Source organism: Furipterus horrens, unplaced genomic scaffold (genome assembly GCF_987537825.1).
Source record: "Furipterus horrens unplaced genomic scaffold, mFurHor1.1.pri manual_scaffold_12, whole genome shotgun sequence".
NCBI classification, from domain to species: Eukaryota; Metazoa; Chordata; class Mammalia; order Chiroptera; family Furipteridae; genus Furipterus; species Furipterus horrens.
In genome coordinates this window covers 44,590,135-44,608,426 of record NW_028327182.1, presented here as the reverse complement: position 1 = coordinate 44,608,426, position 18,292 = coordinate 44,590,135, and the positions used below count along the sequence as shown (strand labels likewise).

Sequence of the window (18,292 nt, the reverse complement as noted above, 5' to 3'; positions counted from 1 at the left end):
GAGGTGAGGATGTGTCAATTCCCAGGTACTGCCCTCAGTTTTTCTTCCTCCCTCCCTTTCCTCTGTCTGGAAATGACAACAAATAAAGAAGTGGGCTTGGTCCCAGAAATGGAAGGTACTTGTTGAGGATAGAGAAGGCTTCTCACTAGCTCTAAACTGCTTACCTCTAGATTATCGCATGCAAGAGGAAACATTTCTCTCTTATTGAATTCACTGATGATGGGTCTCTTTGTTACAGCAGCATAAGTTATATCACTAATAGTGAATGTTTCATTGAGGATCAAAGCTTGTGAATCTTTGGGGATTCAGTTCTTAATATCAGGGGATAGTTTGCATTTACACTGTAAATTCTGCAAGAGAAAAGGTTAAGTATGTACTGATCTCAAGGAAATAAGAAAAAGAATTTCAAGTAAGAATTAATTGTTCAAAAATGATGACTCTCTGGTCTTAGTACTCATTGTCCAGTAAGTATTTGGAGGCTCAGAGGCCTACTGACTTCAGGAAACATGGATGACCCTTTAAAATGTGGGGTTTGGGGAACCAGCCCCTGTGCAGTTGAGAATCCACATATAACTTTTGAGTCCCCAAAAACTTAACTACTAATAACCCACTGTTAATGGGAAGCCTTACCAATACCAAAAACAGTTGACTAACACATTTTGCAAGTTATGTATATTATATATTATATTCTTACAACTAAGTAAGCTAGAGAAAAGAAAACATTAGTAAGAAAACTGTAAGGAAAAGAACATACATTTACAGTGTTCACTGAAACAAATTCACACGCATGTGGACCTGCACAGTTCAGACTCGTGTTGTTCAAGGATGAGCGGTAGTTAGTCAAGAACACGTTAACAAGATAACTTATTGGCAGTTGTTACCATCGTTGGCTTTTCATATGCTGGGGTGAAATGGGAGAGTTTTATAAAGTTGCACTCAGAAAAGGAGCCATGGCCATGTTTTGATAGGCCTGCTTCTGCGTAGTTTACAGGCTGTGGAGAGATGAAGAGACCTGAGAAAAACATGACTAAAGGGGAAATCAGGATGAAGCTAATGTGCAACAAAAATTAACCTTCATTATTGCCTTAGGTTATAATATTAATAATTATCTATTATAACATTAGAAAGACATAAGATAGACTTCCAGCCAAGATGGAGGCATAGACTGACACGCTTTGTCTCCCTCCACAACTAAGAAGGATTACAACTACTGCAAAACTAAAAATAATAAGAAGTTCCTGAAAATAAAGCTACATGGAAGTCCAACGTATGAGGTCATAAACAAGGGGTGCTCGTCCGGACGGGTAGGAAGTATGAACCCGTCGCTGAGAAAGATCGAACTGTGCTGGAGGCGGCAGCCGCAGCAGTGAAGAGTGGGACCCGGTAAGCAGACACCTGTCTTTGGGGGGAGGAGAGAAGCGCCTAGGAGCTGGCCCCGGCTGCAGACCAGATCCGTCGGCTCGCGATTCCAACGCCAGGGAAGGCAGACCCCATTGGGAGGTGGCCCTGTTCCTCAGCAGAGAGTAACAGCAGGAACCCATCTTGGACCCCCGCCCCCACACAAAGCGCCACAGTGTGGTGAGAAAGGTCACCAGGTTGTGACGAGCACATGGGGCTCTGCCCAACATAGCATAGGAGGTGTGACAGCGCCCCACCCAAGAAGGAAAGATAAACAAAACGGTCAGAATGGCAGAATTAATGATTGAAATACCAATCACACAGCTAATGAAAAAACAAATAAAAGCCTTGACTGATGAACGAATAGCAAATCTTACTGAGGCTCAGTTCAGAGCTATGGTCATAAGGCAGCTTACACACCTAACAGTGGGGCTGAATCAAGACAGGGAAGGATTGAAGGCTAGTCCTGCTGAAATGAACAAAAATACATACAAGACAAGTGGTGAGGAAGGAAAAGCCACGAATCAAATTAACAAATCGGAACATAGGAAGGGAACAAAGAGTCAACCAGTGCAGAAAGAGGAAACAAAAAGTGAGAAATATGAGGAGAGGCTCAGAAACTTCTGGGACAGCTATAAGCGATCGAACATTCGAATTATAGGATTGCCAGAGGGTGAAGAAGAAGAACTAGAAATTGAAAAATTATGTGAAAAAATAATGAAGCAGAACTTCCTTAACTAGGGGAAAGAAGTGAACTTACAGGTCCAGGAAGCATAGAGGGTTCCAGATAGGCTGGACCCAGGGAGGACCACACCAGGACACATTATCATCAAAATGTCAAAAATTAAAGATAAAGAGAGAATCTTAAAAAGCAGCAAGAGAGAAGTATTACGTACAAAGGGGTCCCAATTAGACTATCAGCGGATTTCTCAAAAAAGACTTTACAGGCAAGAAGGGATTGGCAAGAAATATTCAAAGTAATAAAAATCAAAAACCAATAACTATGATTACTCTATCCAGCGAAGCTGTCATTCAGAATAGAAGGGCAGAGAAAGTGTTTCCAGGACAAAGTAAAACTGAAGGAGTTCATTAGATCCAAACCACTGTTATACGAGTTGTTAAAGGGACTAGTTTAGAAGAAGGAGAATCAAAATTATGAACATTAAAATGAAAACTATCACAACAACCAACAGCAAAGGCTAGGGAATCAAAACAAAAGCAAACTAAATAGGCAACAAGAGGGGGAAAGAATTATAGGTACGGGGAACATATTGGGGGGAGGTCAGAGGGGAGGGGGAAGCGGGAAAAGGGAGGGAGATGATGCAGGAATTAAGAAGCATAGTAGGAGGGAGTGGAGTAGACAGGAAGATGTTGAGAAGAACTATATGCACAACCAATGGGCATGGACTAAGGGGGGGACAACTGGAGGGAGGGGGGAGCAGGGGGGAAAGAAATTGGGACAACTATAACAGCATAATCAATAATAAAATAAATTTAAAAAAGAAAGACATCACATAAGTGAGAACCAGGTTTATGACATTCCATATGGCTTTATAAGTTGGCTAATGTCTGTTTTTATTTCAAAATATTAGTTTACAGAATTTGGTAAGTCATTAAACACTTACTTGCTCATTCCCTTCATTCTCGAGATTAAATTCGGTGTGACAGACAAAGCACGAGCAAAATGACTGTGATTCCTGATCGGCAGATACGCAGCTGCATTCCATGATTGCTAAATATTTTTGATCATGCAGCTCTTTCAGGATAAAATTTTTTAAAAATATTCCCAAACCTACATGTTTATTTATTTAAATAGCAAATTAAAAAAAAAAAGAACAAAAACCTGTACAGGGGTTGGCAAAAGTAGGCTTACAGTTCTTATATTTTATTATTTATTATTTTTCCATACAAACAACTGTAAACCCACTTTTGCCCACCCCTGTATATTAGGTACATTATAAAATAGTCACAAAAACGTGGCTTTTAAAAAAAGCAAATACTAAAAAATACATATACATGTAAGTCCTCATGCTTCCTTCCCATGTCCTAGGGGGTCATCTTGAATATACTGAACATCTCACTTTGGAGAGCGAAGTGCTTGTGTAACTAGTATATTGAGCTCTCTCTTGCATATTGCTCTTTCAAATACGTTTGAAAGTAAGTTTTGGAAGTTTCTTCACAAAAGGGTATCTAATGTGAAATCAACAATCTGGCATACTAAAATCAAATAGAGTCAGAGCCCCAAGTTCTCAGAATGTACCTTTAGTGTCTGAATAGATGGCTTTCTCCTGAGACTGGCCAGAAGGTCTGAAGGCCAGGTGCCCTCCCTGCCTGAGTGGGGCAGGTCCATGCTCAGGCCTCAGCTACCACTCAGCTCCTGGGCTGGCAGAGGCCACGGAGGCTGCCAAAGCTGGAAAAAAGAATTGCTTTATAAATCAGACACCATATTTGTACTAGTGTTTTATTGCCATAGACTGTTATGATAGTCTTTGAAAATTGTGGTTGGTAGGGCTAGATCACTGAGAGGCTTTAGAGTTCTGTGCTAAAGGGAGAAAAAAAGCCAAGAAAACCCAGCCACAAACAAAAAAGGGGGAAAAAACAGCACTACTTGTCTGACCAAAGACGAGCTGGGTAAACACCACTTTTTGCACACACACAATGTGATATTGTGCTTATGTCTAGCATTTGTTACCACTGGATGGGTTGATCTCTCAATAATGATTGCAGCCACACATGTAATTTTGTTTCACAGTTCACTCAATATCTATATTAGAACTAAAACTAAGACACAAACCTACTTATAAATGCCTGATACATTCATCCTATTTTCAGCACTGGCAAGAGAAATGAGATATCTGATTATTTCTGGCAAGATGTGTAGAATGTCACACTAACTAATAGTCCTTATCAAAGGATAACACATTTAGAAAATCATTATTTGGCAAAGGCAAGAGAAGAGTAAATCATTAGGCATAGGATACATATGGCAAAGTGCCTAGCACAGTATGTGCAGTTAATAAACATTGGTTGAGACTAATGTAAGTTTAAATAAGCATTTGTCTCCTTCCTAAAGATCCTCTTGTCTGGGGGAAGAAATCTTCTACCTCCAAACACATATTGATATATCATGATAGTTCGTATTCTTTAACAAGGATTATTTGTGTAATATTATTACCTATGATTAACAGGTAAAGTCCTATAACACTACAAAAACAAATGTGAAATTAATAAAATAAATTCCTACTCGTTTTGTGAGTCATACTATCCTACTAGTATAATTAAGACTGTGTGTCTTTAATAAGAACAGTTGACTATTCTTGTCTTCCCACAAATCTTTCTCCTGGCTTGCTAGGTACTGAATCTCTTATGATTAACATTACTCATTTGGAATGAGGCACCATATCTCCAAAGAACTCCTAAAATAGTAAAAATTCTGCCATTATTGCTCGTCAACATCTTTAAATACAAATTGGTTCATCTACTCTCTCAGCAGTCACTTAGGAAGTTCAAAAGAAATGGGGCAACAAACAGGAACATTCCCATGGGGCAGGTAAGGGCAGAAAAGTTCACTGAAGCAACAGAAGGTATTTCAGGACTGCCAAGGCATTTGGCCACCAAGTACTCGCTCCATCTGGGGTTTGTTTTCCCATAAAACATAAGATAAGGTTATTGTTCTTTAATAAATACTAAATTTATTAAATACATTATAAACTTACTGAAAATTGTAAATTGTCCCAGAACCATTTCTGAGTAATTCAAACTATGCCCACTTATTTGAAATAATTTTATATTATATTATGTACACACATACAATAAATTCTACTCTAAGGTAGGTGTTGTCTTTATTGACTTTGCATAGTTACATCTTGCTATTATCCAATCCAATTTTAAAAGCTACTGTAGAGTTTCCTAGTTTTATTTCTGTTAGCCTTGTACATTCCTTTTTAAGTTCACTTTTAGGGAATATTTTCTAAAGTTATGAATGGACTCTCATTTATGTTTTCTAATTATTGTTTGAGATGAAGGAAGCTGGTGAATACTAATTTTTATAAATCGTTTTATTTTGCCTGTAGCCTTTCAGTTTCTTCTGAATTTTCCCAAGAATACAATCACATGATATACAAATTCTATTTCTCCACATTTATATTTTCTCATTTCATTCTTTTGTGTAATTACAATAGCTAGTACATTCTGAGTGGTAAATAACATAGGGATACTGGGACATCTTTGTTGTGTTTCCGACTGTAAGAGAAATGCCTCTATTTTTCACCATTTGCTAACTTTTAGTTTGAGCAATGTTGGATAACATCAAGAATCCAACTAGTTTTATTTTCTAATGGATTTTAAACATCAGAAATAAAAGAAAAATTTTGTCAATCACTTCTTAATATTTATTAAATGATAATGTTTTTCTCCTTTGACCTGTTAAGATGAATCATTCTTGCATTCTCAGATAAATTCCAATGGTACCTATTCTTCTTAACATTATTTATTTTCAAAATCACCTGCGCTGACTTGCATACTCATTTTTTTCCAGAAGAAACAAACAGGAGAATTTTTAAGACCAAGCCAATGGAATTAAAAGTTTCCCTTCATAGTAAGAATATACGACCTGGGTCAATCTAAACAGAAAACTAAGAAACAATCATTTACCTAACCAGAATTACCTTAATGAAGGGTTCGGTTTTGAACTAATAAATTTCCTTTAGTACATGTAAATAATTGTTTGCAGAGAGAATACTAAGTATTGGGGAAATAGAATAAAAAACAGACTAATGAAAATGAAACATAAAAAAATGAATAGACTAGCAGAATTGCTATTCCTATACCTCAAAAATTATGATATAAGAAAACAAGATTGAGTATAAACCCACATCTTAAAATTTATCTACTGCATAAAGCTAAGCACCTACACATTATACTGAAACTTAATACTTACAAGCAATATGTTGTCACAGATATAAAAGCAATCTGCACTTTGACTCCATGATGCACTTTTATTTAACATTTTAAATGTAATCTGAAATTAAGATGCAACTAGAATCTATGACGATTATGTTTAATTTCTTAAGACAACATTTTTTCTTTCCTTGTGATGCATGAAATAATAAGTCAGTTGAAAATTGGTGGTACCTCAAGTTTAATGGTTATACAAACAGTTCATCTCCCTATCTCTACCTTTAACTCAAATCCTCTTCTTAAAAAAATACTATTACTATATGTAGATTTAAAAATAAATAGAATTCAAATTTAATTTAGATTTAAAGAACTTGAGAACTTTAGGATTTACTGTAAGATGACCAGAGACAGCCCAGGGAGTTGCAAACTAGAGGTTGGGATATAAGAATGCACTGGAGTCACCCAGTCAGTAAGTAAAATAACTCCAAGTCTAATAAATTCTCAAGTGACCTTATCCAAGAAAGTAAAACATGCAGTTATTACAGTGTTTCTCAATTGGAACAGTCAGCATAAGAGAAGTCTCTGGTCTTCTCTGTCCCCATTTCCTCTCTTCTCATACAGCTCTTCCGGAAAATGAGAAAGTGGACACAGAACATCTTGCTTTCACATCATGTCCTGTTCTGTTTGCTTACTTCCTCATCATAGATAACAACAATGACCCAGTTACAATTATTCTCAATAGAACCCTGGATCAACAGATGCAGAATAGGAGATCCTACCAAATATAAAGAAAATAGCTAGCAGAGTGTTTTGAACTGACAGGATGATTCTAGGGCAGGGGATTAAAACTAGCAAAGTGACCCACTGACTCAAGAAGAAAAAGAAGGAAAAGGAAGAGGAGAAGGAGGAGGAGAAGAGGAAAAAAAAGGAAAGAATATTTTCATAAACATGAATGTCCTTGGTCACCATATTCAACCAACAACTTAAAAATATTTATTCTAATACCTTAAGTCCCTTTAGCTCTTTTACAAATTCTTAAAATAAAAAAGAACAAAATCAACAGCACTTAGTTTTAATTTCATTATTAGAAGAATCAATGAGGGCCCTTGACTTATAACCTCAATGTGGACTCACCTTTCCCACAGCTACTTGAAAGGCCTGTTTAATTCTCTTACACGAATCGGGTATTAATCTTGTATCTTGACTCTCCAGGTTTGTGTCTTGCAAATCTGCATTTTCATGGAGTTTGAAAATTCTATTAATGCAGTGAGTGTCATCCTCTGATATTCTATTGGGATCCATCTGAGAAACAAAAATGTAAGGACATTAGAGTGTTTAACACTAATCTTTCTTCTATTTAATAAAATGTGCCTTTAGAACAAAAAAAAATTTTTTTTGCAAGAGCCTTTATGTGCCGAATAATTAATAGTTAATACCATCATCCTCAAATTGGTAAAAACATTTACTTTTAATTTATTTTTATAAGTAGCTATTTATCATCCTCAACACAAGTGTACACGTGGATTCATGGGGAAATTGTCTGATGCGGTAGAAGTCCTCATAGAGGACAGAGGCATCAAGACAATCACATTTGGTTAGTGCAGGTAGAGAAAGCTTTTTGTGTTTAAATCATATGCAACATGCTGGAAGGATTATGAAGCCCATTTAGATATTCAAAGCATGAAGCCTACATAAATCAAATGAAATTAACATCCTATTTAGTCACCATGTTTGTCTGACCACCTCCCTAAAATAATGTGTATTTTAATCAGCCAAACAGGGTGACAGAACCCCATTTCCAAGTTCCAGAGAAAACCTGAAGACGGAGATAATTTGCCTTTTTATTGAACCTCTTATTAGTGTTTCTCAACCTGGAGTGGTACAGCTGTCAGGGTGCCTGGGCATGTGTGTGAGCGAGATGTGGTGTCACTTGGGACGGGAAAGGTTGCATGCAGGTGAGCAAACTATATGGATAGGTACTGAAGGGAGCCTAAAATTCTTGTAATGTGAGGTACTGTCCCACCCAAAATATCCCCATCAAATTAATAGCTGGTTGTCCAATTAAACCAGGTGCCAACATAAGCATTTAAATATTACTCTTCTCTTAAAATCTTCTGCCTACTCCATCCAGGGCTATGACAAGCCTTTGTAGTGGCTTCAACTGCCAAGTAAGGGTACAGATATTTAGCTACTAATTGTTTTAATAATAATAATAATAATTTAATTTGTCATCCTTTTACTTCAAAAATTCAAGGTACTTCATGTGCATTTACTCATTAGTAGGTACAGACTAGATTAAAAAAAGGGAAAAAATACATAAGTTTACAATAACCAAAGCTCAGACAATAATACCACATCTCCATTCCCAGGTTTAATTCTCTTCTTTAAAAGTAATCAGAAAGATGTTCAGCCCTGCCTGGTGTGTCTCAGTGGATTGAGCACTGGCCTGCAAAACAAAAGGTTGCCGGTTTGATTCCCAGTCAGGGCACATGCCTCGGTTGTGGGCTGGGTCCCCAACTGGGGGTGTGAGAGAGGCAAGCAATTGACGTTTCCCTCCCTCTCCCTTCCCCTCTCTCTAAAACAATAAATAAATAAAATCTTTTAAAATAAATGTGATCAGAATGATATTCAAATTTATTAAAGAATTATTGGAAGGTACCATATCCATACCTGAAATCCTCAAGGTGGAATGATAAGATTTCAACAAATGTACATCCACGAAAATAAATTTTATTACTCCACTCTTGCAAAATATAAGGATTATCTATAACCATGGGAAATATATCATTCATAAAGCAAATCTACTTGCCACCCATATTTACTTTTATATTTTGTTTAAAATAATATTACGAATCAGAATATTTGAGTTTTTATATAAGGAAAGCTTTCAATCATATGCTTTAAAAAAAAATTCACTATGCCAATGTTTCCCATAAAAGCAGAGAAGCCTGGACAACTGATATGAGGGTCATTGAGTCCAGACCGCAGGAAGGAAGATTCATGCAAGGGCCTTAGTAGCTCACCACCAGAAAACTGCTGAACTAAAGGAACAGTATGGTGTCAATGGGGAAATGCCCAGGGACTCTAAAATTGGTTCAGCTCCTGCCAACAAGTTAAGCATCATCTAACAAAAACAGCAGTCCCAGGTGCTCCCACTACTGAAAGTGTAGCCCAAACACCTGCAGCATCAGGGGCTCATGGGGAGCTTGTTAGGAATGAATGCAGAATCATAGCTCCCCACCCCCACTCACTGCCTGGAAATCTGCATTCTTACTAGATCCCAGGTGATTCTGATGCACATTAAAGTTTACAAGTAATGCTTTTACATGTCAACTATAAAAATATAGATTCCTGCTATTAAAATGACTTCAAATTTTCTTGGACACCAATTTTAAAATGTTTCACAAATAACACCAATTAGTACCAAAATATGTAGCACTTAATAGTGGTTAATGATTTGATGCACAGAAATATAATGCAAATATTTTGTCCTCCCTCTTGGGGGAAGAAAAAGGCATGACCAGATTTCCCCCTCCAACTTAATCAACATCCCGAAGGGAAAGGGTCAACTGAATCTCTCTAAGGGTGTTTCAAATGTGCAGCTGAGCATCACTGCTTTAGAATGTATCTCCTACCCCACAACCTATCTCCTAACAAAGGAATCTGGACAGAGAATTTGCATGACTAAAAAATTATACTTTTTAGTATATTTTTGTCACTAATTAGATAATTCACATATTACAAATTAGAAAAGGATCTATTTCTAGTGTTGCAAAGCATTTGAAAAACTTTTTTCAGTAAACAAGCCAGCTGCTGGGCTAGATGTTGCAAATAAGAGTGAGCAAAACAGTTCTTATTTCATGGAACTTAAACTAAACAGAAACATAGAATTTTTTTTTTTTTAATCACAGTAAGCTTAGTCACAAATGAATTCATTGTACCTAGAAATGTCTGAAAAGATTAAATAAATCTTGACTATCTGATTTAAAATGGACTTTTAAATTGCATTTATCAGATTATGTAGTTCACATGAAATAAACTCAGTTGTTCCAAAAAAAAACCAAACCTTCCCTGAAATTTAATCATTTGTAGGGTTAAATGAGGCAGGATGCTTGACATTTGTGCTATTTCCTTATCTGTTTTTACAAACAGGCAGCCTGCACACCTCTACATCAGATTTTCAGTAGTGAATGCTCTCCTGTTTGGGTAGTAAGCAGCCAGAGAGGTTGGTGTGCACATTGGGGGACTGGGGGGAAGGAGTTAAAAGGGCAAAAGAGTTTGAGTTTTCTGAAAAGCTTATCTCTAAACTTTGAATATGGTTGTAGGGGTGTTTAAAAAGTGAGCATACATTTTACAAAGCAACTTTTTGAATTTTTTTTTTTTCAGTAAGCCAAAGTACGAATACTATGTGAAAAGTATATAGCACAAGCCACGTGCTATTTTTTCTTTGGCAAGGTTGGTGGGGGAAAAGCCAATCTACACTGGATCTAGTACCCTTTTTTCTTAATCTAAGCACCAGCAATCTGCAAACATTAAGGAGGGTGATTCATTTTTAACTATTCAAACATAAACTGAGAAGAAAAAAATTTAAGTCACTAATTTTTATACTATTCTGTGCATTCTTCTAAATGCATTTAAAACAAAACTGTTTTTTGTTTAAAATTTGTATGGCTTCTCTATCCCTTTAAACAAAAACAACAAAACTGGCCCCTTTCTCTAGTAAACTGCAATGTTACCTGATACTAGATGATTTCATTGTAATTCAAAGGTATTCAGAAACCCCAAGTGCAATAGTTGACCCACAGCTTCAGAGGAAGTCAAAAAACTATCTCTTATTTGGTACCAAGTTCTTATCCAAAAGAGCTGAGGTAAGTGAAAATGTTAAATTAATGACAGGTCAAATTGAATTTATTCTCTTAGCTAGAACTGTAATGAAGGCCTCCAGCATATATAAAAAAGCAGGAGGGAAATGTAGAGTGAACTCCCACATACACATCATGAACTTCAACAATTGCCAAGCATGGCCAACCTTGTTTCATCTCTAAATAACCACTTCCCTTCCCTCACCCTCGCCACCATTATTTTGAAACAAACTCCATATTTCATAGCATTTCATTTATAACTACTTCAAAATGTATCTCTAAATTATTAGGCCTCTTCTAGGTATCAAATTTAGATATCATTTTCAATACAATGCAACCAGATCTAATGGTGTATTCTTACGAACACATTACTCCTAATATTACTTCTTTACTGAAGCAGATGACCTTTTACAAATGCAGTGCATAACTGCAGAGTAATGACTAATATATTTTGCATAAGTCTTAGAAAAACCCAATCTTCGTGCCATTTAGGAAAATTGTACCCAGAAATATCATGACATTACATTCTGTAAAAGAAAATTTTCTAGCTAGGCTAACTTACATGTTTACTTCAGAAAAGGGTTTTGGGAGTTTCGCTATTATCCGTGTGACATCAAGACTGCTAAGTTATGACAGGTGATCATCAGAAGGCTATATCCCTCACCCTACCAGGCCACAAATGTTGATAATTTCTACCAGAAAGCTGAGCAACTGTAATAAGAACCCAGCAGGTCACTCTTTCCTATGTGGTCACGCCAATTTCTATGGTTCCTGCCAATGTAAGCTGCTCCTGGACCCTAAAACTCCATTATTTCCTATTACTCTCTTTCAATGCTGAACACTCACTTCACTATTACTGCTGCGAAGGTGTCCTATACTAAATGTGTTAGAAAAGATAAAAGTTGGAAAACTAGCACATCTTCTGGCCCTTTTCCGAATGCTGCTCTCTTGTTTGACTAAGAATTTTTAGTGTTTTGTTTTAGGCTTTTCCATTAGCTGGCACCATGCCATGCACATAAGTCAGTTTAGATTGTATGTTGAATAAGTGATTAACTCATATTCCATAGCACTTAGTAGAGCCATGTGCAATGCAGGCACTTAATACACAAGCATTAAATGGGGTTGGGGGGCGGGGGTCAATATGCTGGATAGAAAAATGGATAAACCACTCATTCTTGATGGCAGCTTACTCCAATGAAAGAAAACCATTTCATCATTTTCATATGGACTTGTGTTGCAAGTAAACCATTCAAATTTTCTTTAGAAAAATTCTCTCAATAGATGACTTTTATTACTATGCAAATACAAACTTTCTAAAGTATTTGTCATATTATTTCCACCTTTGTTTTAAGTAGATAATGAAACTAGTTCTATAAAACACAAACTAGTGGATAATGAAAATGTAACAAAAAAGCCTATGATATCAAGTAATGAAGTTCAAGACACTGGCACATGTCAAAACCCATACAACCCAAGCAATTCCATGTGTTGATGCATCCATTTGGGTTTAGTAATCACCTTTGAATCTGAAAACCAGTGAAGTCCAAACCCAACTCTCTTTTCCCATAACAAAAAAAAAAAAAAAAAAAATGCACAGTCAGCCCTCCACTTCCTCTGAGAAAGAGTTCACAGCACCAGACAAGAATATTTGAATGAATCCAACCAACTGCACTGCAATTTCCAAGAAAACACAAGAGCATAAACCACCAGAGAGCATAATATTACAAATTTACCCCTTCCTTTCTATCTCTGCAGTTCCAAGCGGTCTTCCTCATCTTGTAAAAGATTGGTTATTTGCTAGATTGTAGCGAGGCTGTGTCATGGGAGAGAACTACACCATTACATACACCTTGTTTCCTTCCTCTGAGCACCTTGGTGGGAAGGCACGTGGGTACTTCCCTCTTTTTTCTACCCCTCACAAGAGGAGTTGCGGTCGCAAGACCAGGCTTATCTGGTCGCGCTAACCCTCGGCCCTCCTCGAAACGTGGGCGTCACTACCCAGAGCTCCAGTGGCTGCCGGCATCACTAGTACCGCTGCCCCGATCATACCTACAAAGCAGCCGGCCCTAGGCACCGAAACCTCCTGGTGGGCGGGAAGGGAAAGAAAGGATTAATGCTTAAGTGAAGGCACTCGATCCATTCCTAAATGGACATTCGTTAATTCTTAGCTCCCAGTGAGAAATGAAAGAGGGGAAAGTGTGCAATCATTCCCAGAAGAAGTGAGTGGCCAATGCTGTCTCGCCGGGGGAAATTCAAACGCACCAGGCCAAGAGAGGCTGGGTGCGTGCGCGGAGACCAGAGGCCTGCGCGTCCGGCCCAGCGTCAGGCTGTCCCCGAGCAGACGCTCCCTCTTTAAAGTTACTTTCCTCTCCTGAGTATGCAAGATCTGGAGAACTGAGCCGTGTGGCCAGACTCAGTCTCCCATTAGTGTGGGAGGACGGTGGGTGCGCCCGGGCCGCGCGCTCCTAGGGAGACCAGCACTTACCTGCGCTCGGAAGTAAAGGAACAGGGCGACGCTACAGACGACCTGGCCCAGCCCCAGCCCCAGGAAGGCCACGAACATGAAGCGGGAGGTGGCGGCCGGCTGGTGCGGCACGGGAGAGGCTGGCGGCGGCAGGGCGTGCAGGGGGCCCTCGTGAGGGGCGCCGGAGACACCGCTGCCCATCTCCTCGGAGCCGCGTAGGTACTTCGTGTAGTCTCGGCTGGCGCGGCGCATGGCGCTCCGCCAGCTCTCTCGGGCTCTCACCTCCTCGCTTCTTCCCCTGCTGATCTGCCAATTCCAAAGGCAGCCGGCGCGGGGCCAGGCGGGCCTCGACGTGGAGCGCTCTGAGCCAGGCGCTGCTCCTGGGCGCGCGGGCGAGCGGGCAAAGCGCCCGGCCACCCCAACTCTTATAAACCACTTTGAGAGGGCTGGCCTCGGGAGCCAATCAGCCCTAGGCGAGGCTGCTACTTCCACTCCCACCTCTAGCTCCCCTTCTTCCTTTTGCCCTCCTTTTTTACTCTCTCTCTCTCAAAGGCCTCCTCCCAGCTGGGCCCTCAGAGGAGGAGGCTATGGGTTGTTGCAGCGATTACAGACACCACTTGCCCATCCTGATGCCTTTTTGGAAGTGCAAGAGATAGGTCAGGGGATATGCAAGTGCATGTCTTGGTTAAGGATAAGGGTGACATCAGACATTCCTCAGGCAATTTGCATCTCTGAGCCTCAGACTCCTGTATAGGATTTAGAAAGTTGGATTTAGTGATCTCTGAAGGCCCTTCCTATCTTTCTTTCCTCCAGATTGCTCCCACCCCCGGAAAAAAAAATTCAGAAAGGACCATCTTCAGATATCCTGAGAAGGCAGTTTCTATCATGGTTTCAGATATAGGTTCTTAATTAGTATTTTGGCAGACTTAGAAAACCTGAAGCCCCCCACCCTTTCCAAATCTCTATTTCTGCGCCCTCACAGTGGTTTTGAACAATGCAGGTTTTGAATGTGACAGCAGAGACTATAGGCACCAACTCTGACTTTATAAAAGAAAAGGGTACAGAGATACAGAAATAGGGGTAGGACCCATTAGGTTCATATCAGTGTATAGAATCATATATTACATTCTTACAGAGTTCGCCATGTGCCACCCCTACTGCTTGGTAGTTATTTTCCTTCAGAACCCTAAAGATAAGAAAGGTCTGCACCCCAGTAGGCAGCCCCAGGAGAGCTCATCTGTCAATCACGAAAGAGGGATGTTACACAAAGCTGGTGGTGTAGTTAAATGTTACTTTCATTGCTAAAGAAAACTTTCCAGGTCTTTTTAAAAGCCTCTATTCAGAATTGTGCCCCTTGGTGAGAAAACAAAAATATGAACATTGTTCACAAATTCTGACACATCTTCAAGCAGGAAGTGAGAGAGGTTCTGGCCAATGTAAACACCTATAAAAACTTAGGTTACCACTTTTCACTAATGCTTTTTAATGTTGTGTCTTCTTTCTGCATAGTTCTCTAATGGGCACTTCTATAAGCAAGATTTTATCACAAATGACACATCTCTAAGTTATTAAAACTGTTGACCTCAATTGAATATTTAGAACTCAGCACACATTGAGAAAGAGCAAGCAGGTTGGATAAGAGGACCCATACAAAATAAATGATTCGTTCAAATTCAAAAGTGCTTGATAGGGAAAGGGAAAAAATTCAAATATAGAAATAATTCTACTCCTTGCAATCCTAGCTGTCTTTCTACTTTGTTAATTTTGGTAAATAGAGTTTGTTTTTCCTCCTCTTCCTTGTCCTTCTTTTGGGAAACAATTCTATAGTTCAAACTTTTTCTAAATCTTCATAAGGATCAAAGAATTTGTTATAACAACTAACCCACAATGACTTTTCTGCAGCCCCTTCCATTTTTTTCCCCAATGTTTTATCATAGTTTTATTCCTTGACATTTTAATACTCAGACTGCATGAAGTTTCCTCAGATGTCTGAATCATGTTTGGGTATGTTTGACCCAGTAGCTTCATGTATAGGACCATATATTAACATTTCTACAGACTTCTTCATGTGACACTCCTGTGCTTAGCAGTTATTTCCCTTTATTACCCTAATGATATCATCCCATTGTATTACGGTACCCATAGGCTACACTGGAAACTCCACTTTCAGTCTTTTTGGTGCTCCTCCAAAGGTAGTAAACCTTTCTCCCTGTTTATTTACATACTCATTTGTTAACATTCCACACTCCCAAATTAACATATAAGCCCCGTATTTTCAAGGACTACTTCTCACCACTATATCCCCATTTCCTAGACTGTTGCCTGGTACACAGTAGGTACACAGTAAAACATGCTGAATAAAGAATGATTGAAAGGATCCACAGAGCCTCTGCCACCGTCCCAGTCAGAGCCACACTCCTTCTTTCCTGATCACATCACCTAACTGGTCCCATTACCTCCAGTCTTATTTGCCCCTGAACCATTTTATACACACCGATCAGGATTTCCCTTTTAAAGCAAAAAGTTCTATTATTTCCCTATTTCCAATCTTTCAATGACCTCTAAGTATAAAGTCTAAACTCTTGAGATAAAATCTCAAATGGTCCTTCACAATCTGATGCAAGACTCATTTTCTAGATCAGCTTCAAATACTACTACTGCAAGCTGTAGTATACTTCTCTCCCATCTCTCCCCACACCTGGTTGGCTCTCCTACTGTCCTTCCTCTTTTCGGTTCAAATGTCCCTTCTCCCTAGCTCAGGTTCGCTCCCTCTGTTTTATGCTTTTGTAGCACTCTTAACTTTTCTCATCATGACATTCATGCATTCATTCATTCACTCTACAGATAAGTAGTCCTTCGCTATATCATGGTTCACGTATCGTGGCCTCACTGTATCACGGGATTTTAAAAAATATGTACATTGGTGTCAACCTACTATAAACCAAGCACTAAGCTGGACTCTAGGGACAGAGTAGTGGTCAAAACAGAACATGAGGTTTATACTCTAATGGGGAAAAAAACAAAAAGCATGTTGAACAAATTACCGAACAAATGATTAACTAAAACCGTGATTACTGTTTAGAAGGCAAAGTGCAAGAACAATGAAAACATCTTAATAATAATGGGGACTAGCCTATTTTGGAGAGTCAGAGAAAGCTTCTTGGGCAAAGATAATGATTAAAACTATTCCCTGAGTAATAGCTACCCAAAGAGTAAGTGAACTGGGTACTATCTTAAACAGAATGATTGTGTTATTGTAATTATTTGTTTACTATATCTTCCTTGTTGGACTTGTGAGTTCATTAATATTTTTACCATTATATTAATATATCAATTAATCAGTTAATTTGTATCAAAAATCAAAATAATTAAGTCAAGGCCCTAGTAATAGTAAACTAATATATATTAAGAGATACCAAGACCAAGAACACAATTGAAGATTCAAGTTTATATCACTACTCAGCTACAAACTATACCCTACTAGATTAACATTTCTCTAACTAAGTTTTCTGGTACCCTTGTGCGTTAAGACAGAATTCTTTCATAGTCAAGTGACAAGTTATTAGTTCATGTATTTGAAAATGTAGGATTAGGTCTAGATTCAGGCACAGCTGGATACAGGCTTGAATCCAAAAACGCCCTTCCCTTGAACCAGAGGATTGAGTTACCCCAATTTGAACCTCATGGTCTGAGAGGAGGGGAGAAATAATTCCCAAAGGAAAATTAAAGTGCAGATATGAAAAAGATATGGAGTTGATGTTATGATGCTGAGCAGGCAAAAATAAATAACCGGTAGCTATCCACTACTAGTAATTCTGCTAGGTCAGCAATGTTCAAACTCTTTACAGTCTTAAAAGTTGATGAGGATCCCAAAGAACTTTTGTTTATGTGACTTGTATTTGTAAATATTTGACATGTTAGAAACCCAAGGTAAAATGTTTTTAACCTATTAGGGTGTTAACATAGTAGTTTTATTTTTTTTTAAACATTTTTTAAAGTAGAGAGAAAAGTGATATTGTTTTACATTTTAAAAATCTCTTTATTATCTGGCTTAATAGATTCCCATATCCACTTCTGTATTTAACCTGTTATAATATTGCATATCATGCAGCCTCTGTAGCAGTCCACTGTACACTCTTGAAAGAATGAGAACAACAAAAGGAAACAATTCCTTAGGGTTTTAAAGTACTTTGACCTCACAGAACCCCAGTGGGGATCTCAGAGGCTCAGGCATTCCCAGACCACACTGTGAAAATGGCTGCTTGAGATGTTAGTTGACATTCACTTAATAAAAGGGATGATCCCATGGTCAGCTCAGCATGGAAAATACTGTGTTAAACAGCATTAGTTGTTTTATGTCTAATGCAAATCTTATCAGTGGCATTCACTGTTTTCTGAACATCTTTAGTCTTTTTTTTTTTTTTTGCAGGGATGTAGGGGTTAAGTAACAAGATTTGGTAAAAATTAGATGAGAGACACCTGCAGGACACAGGTGGACAGTACAACACAGATGGACTAAGAGTTAGTAAAATCATCAATAATCAGGGGCCATGTGGGGAATGAAGGACAAAAAGAGGAGAGACAAGACACAAGACCATGGAGAACAGTGAAGACTGGCAAATTGGAGAAATGCATGCAAGTCAATTCTCAGCATCCTGCTTGGCCACAC

General features: G+C 38.5%; 1 protein-coding gene across 1 annotated transcript in view; it reads right to left on the bottom strand.

Moving 5' to 3' along the window:
- TNFSF11 (TNF superfamily member 11) overlaps nucleotides 1-14,000 on the bottom strand; it is a 32,942-nt gene extending 18,942 nt beyond the window's left edge. Inside the window, exons 1-2 of the mRNA XM_090258410.1 lie at nucleotides 13,645-14,000; nucleotides 7,432-7,599 (exon numbers count right to left, since the gene is read on the bottom strand). Of these exons, the coding sequence (XP_090114536.1) occupies nucleotides 7,432-7,599; nucleotides 13,645-13,875 (399 nt within the window). The 5' untranslated portion in view covers nucleotides 13,876-14,000. The remainder of the gene's footprint in view (nucleotides 1-7,431; nucleotides 7,600-13,644) is intronic.
- Between the last annotated feature and the right edge of the window lie 4,292 nt (nucleotides 14,001-18,292).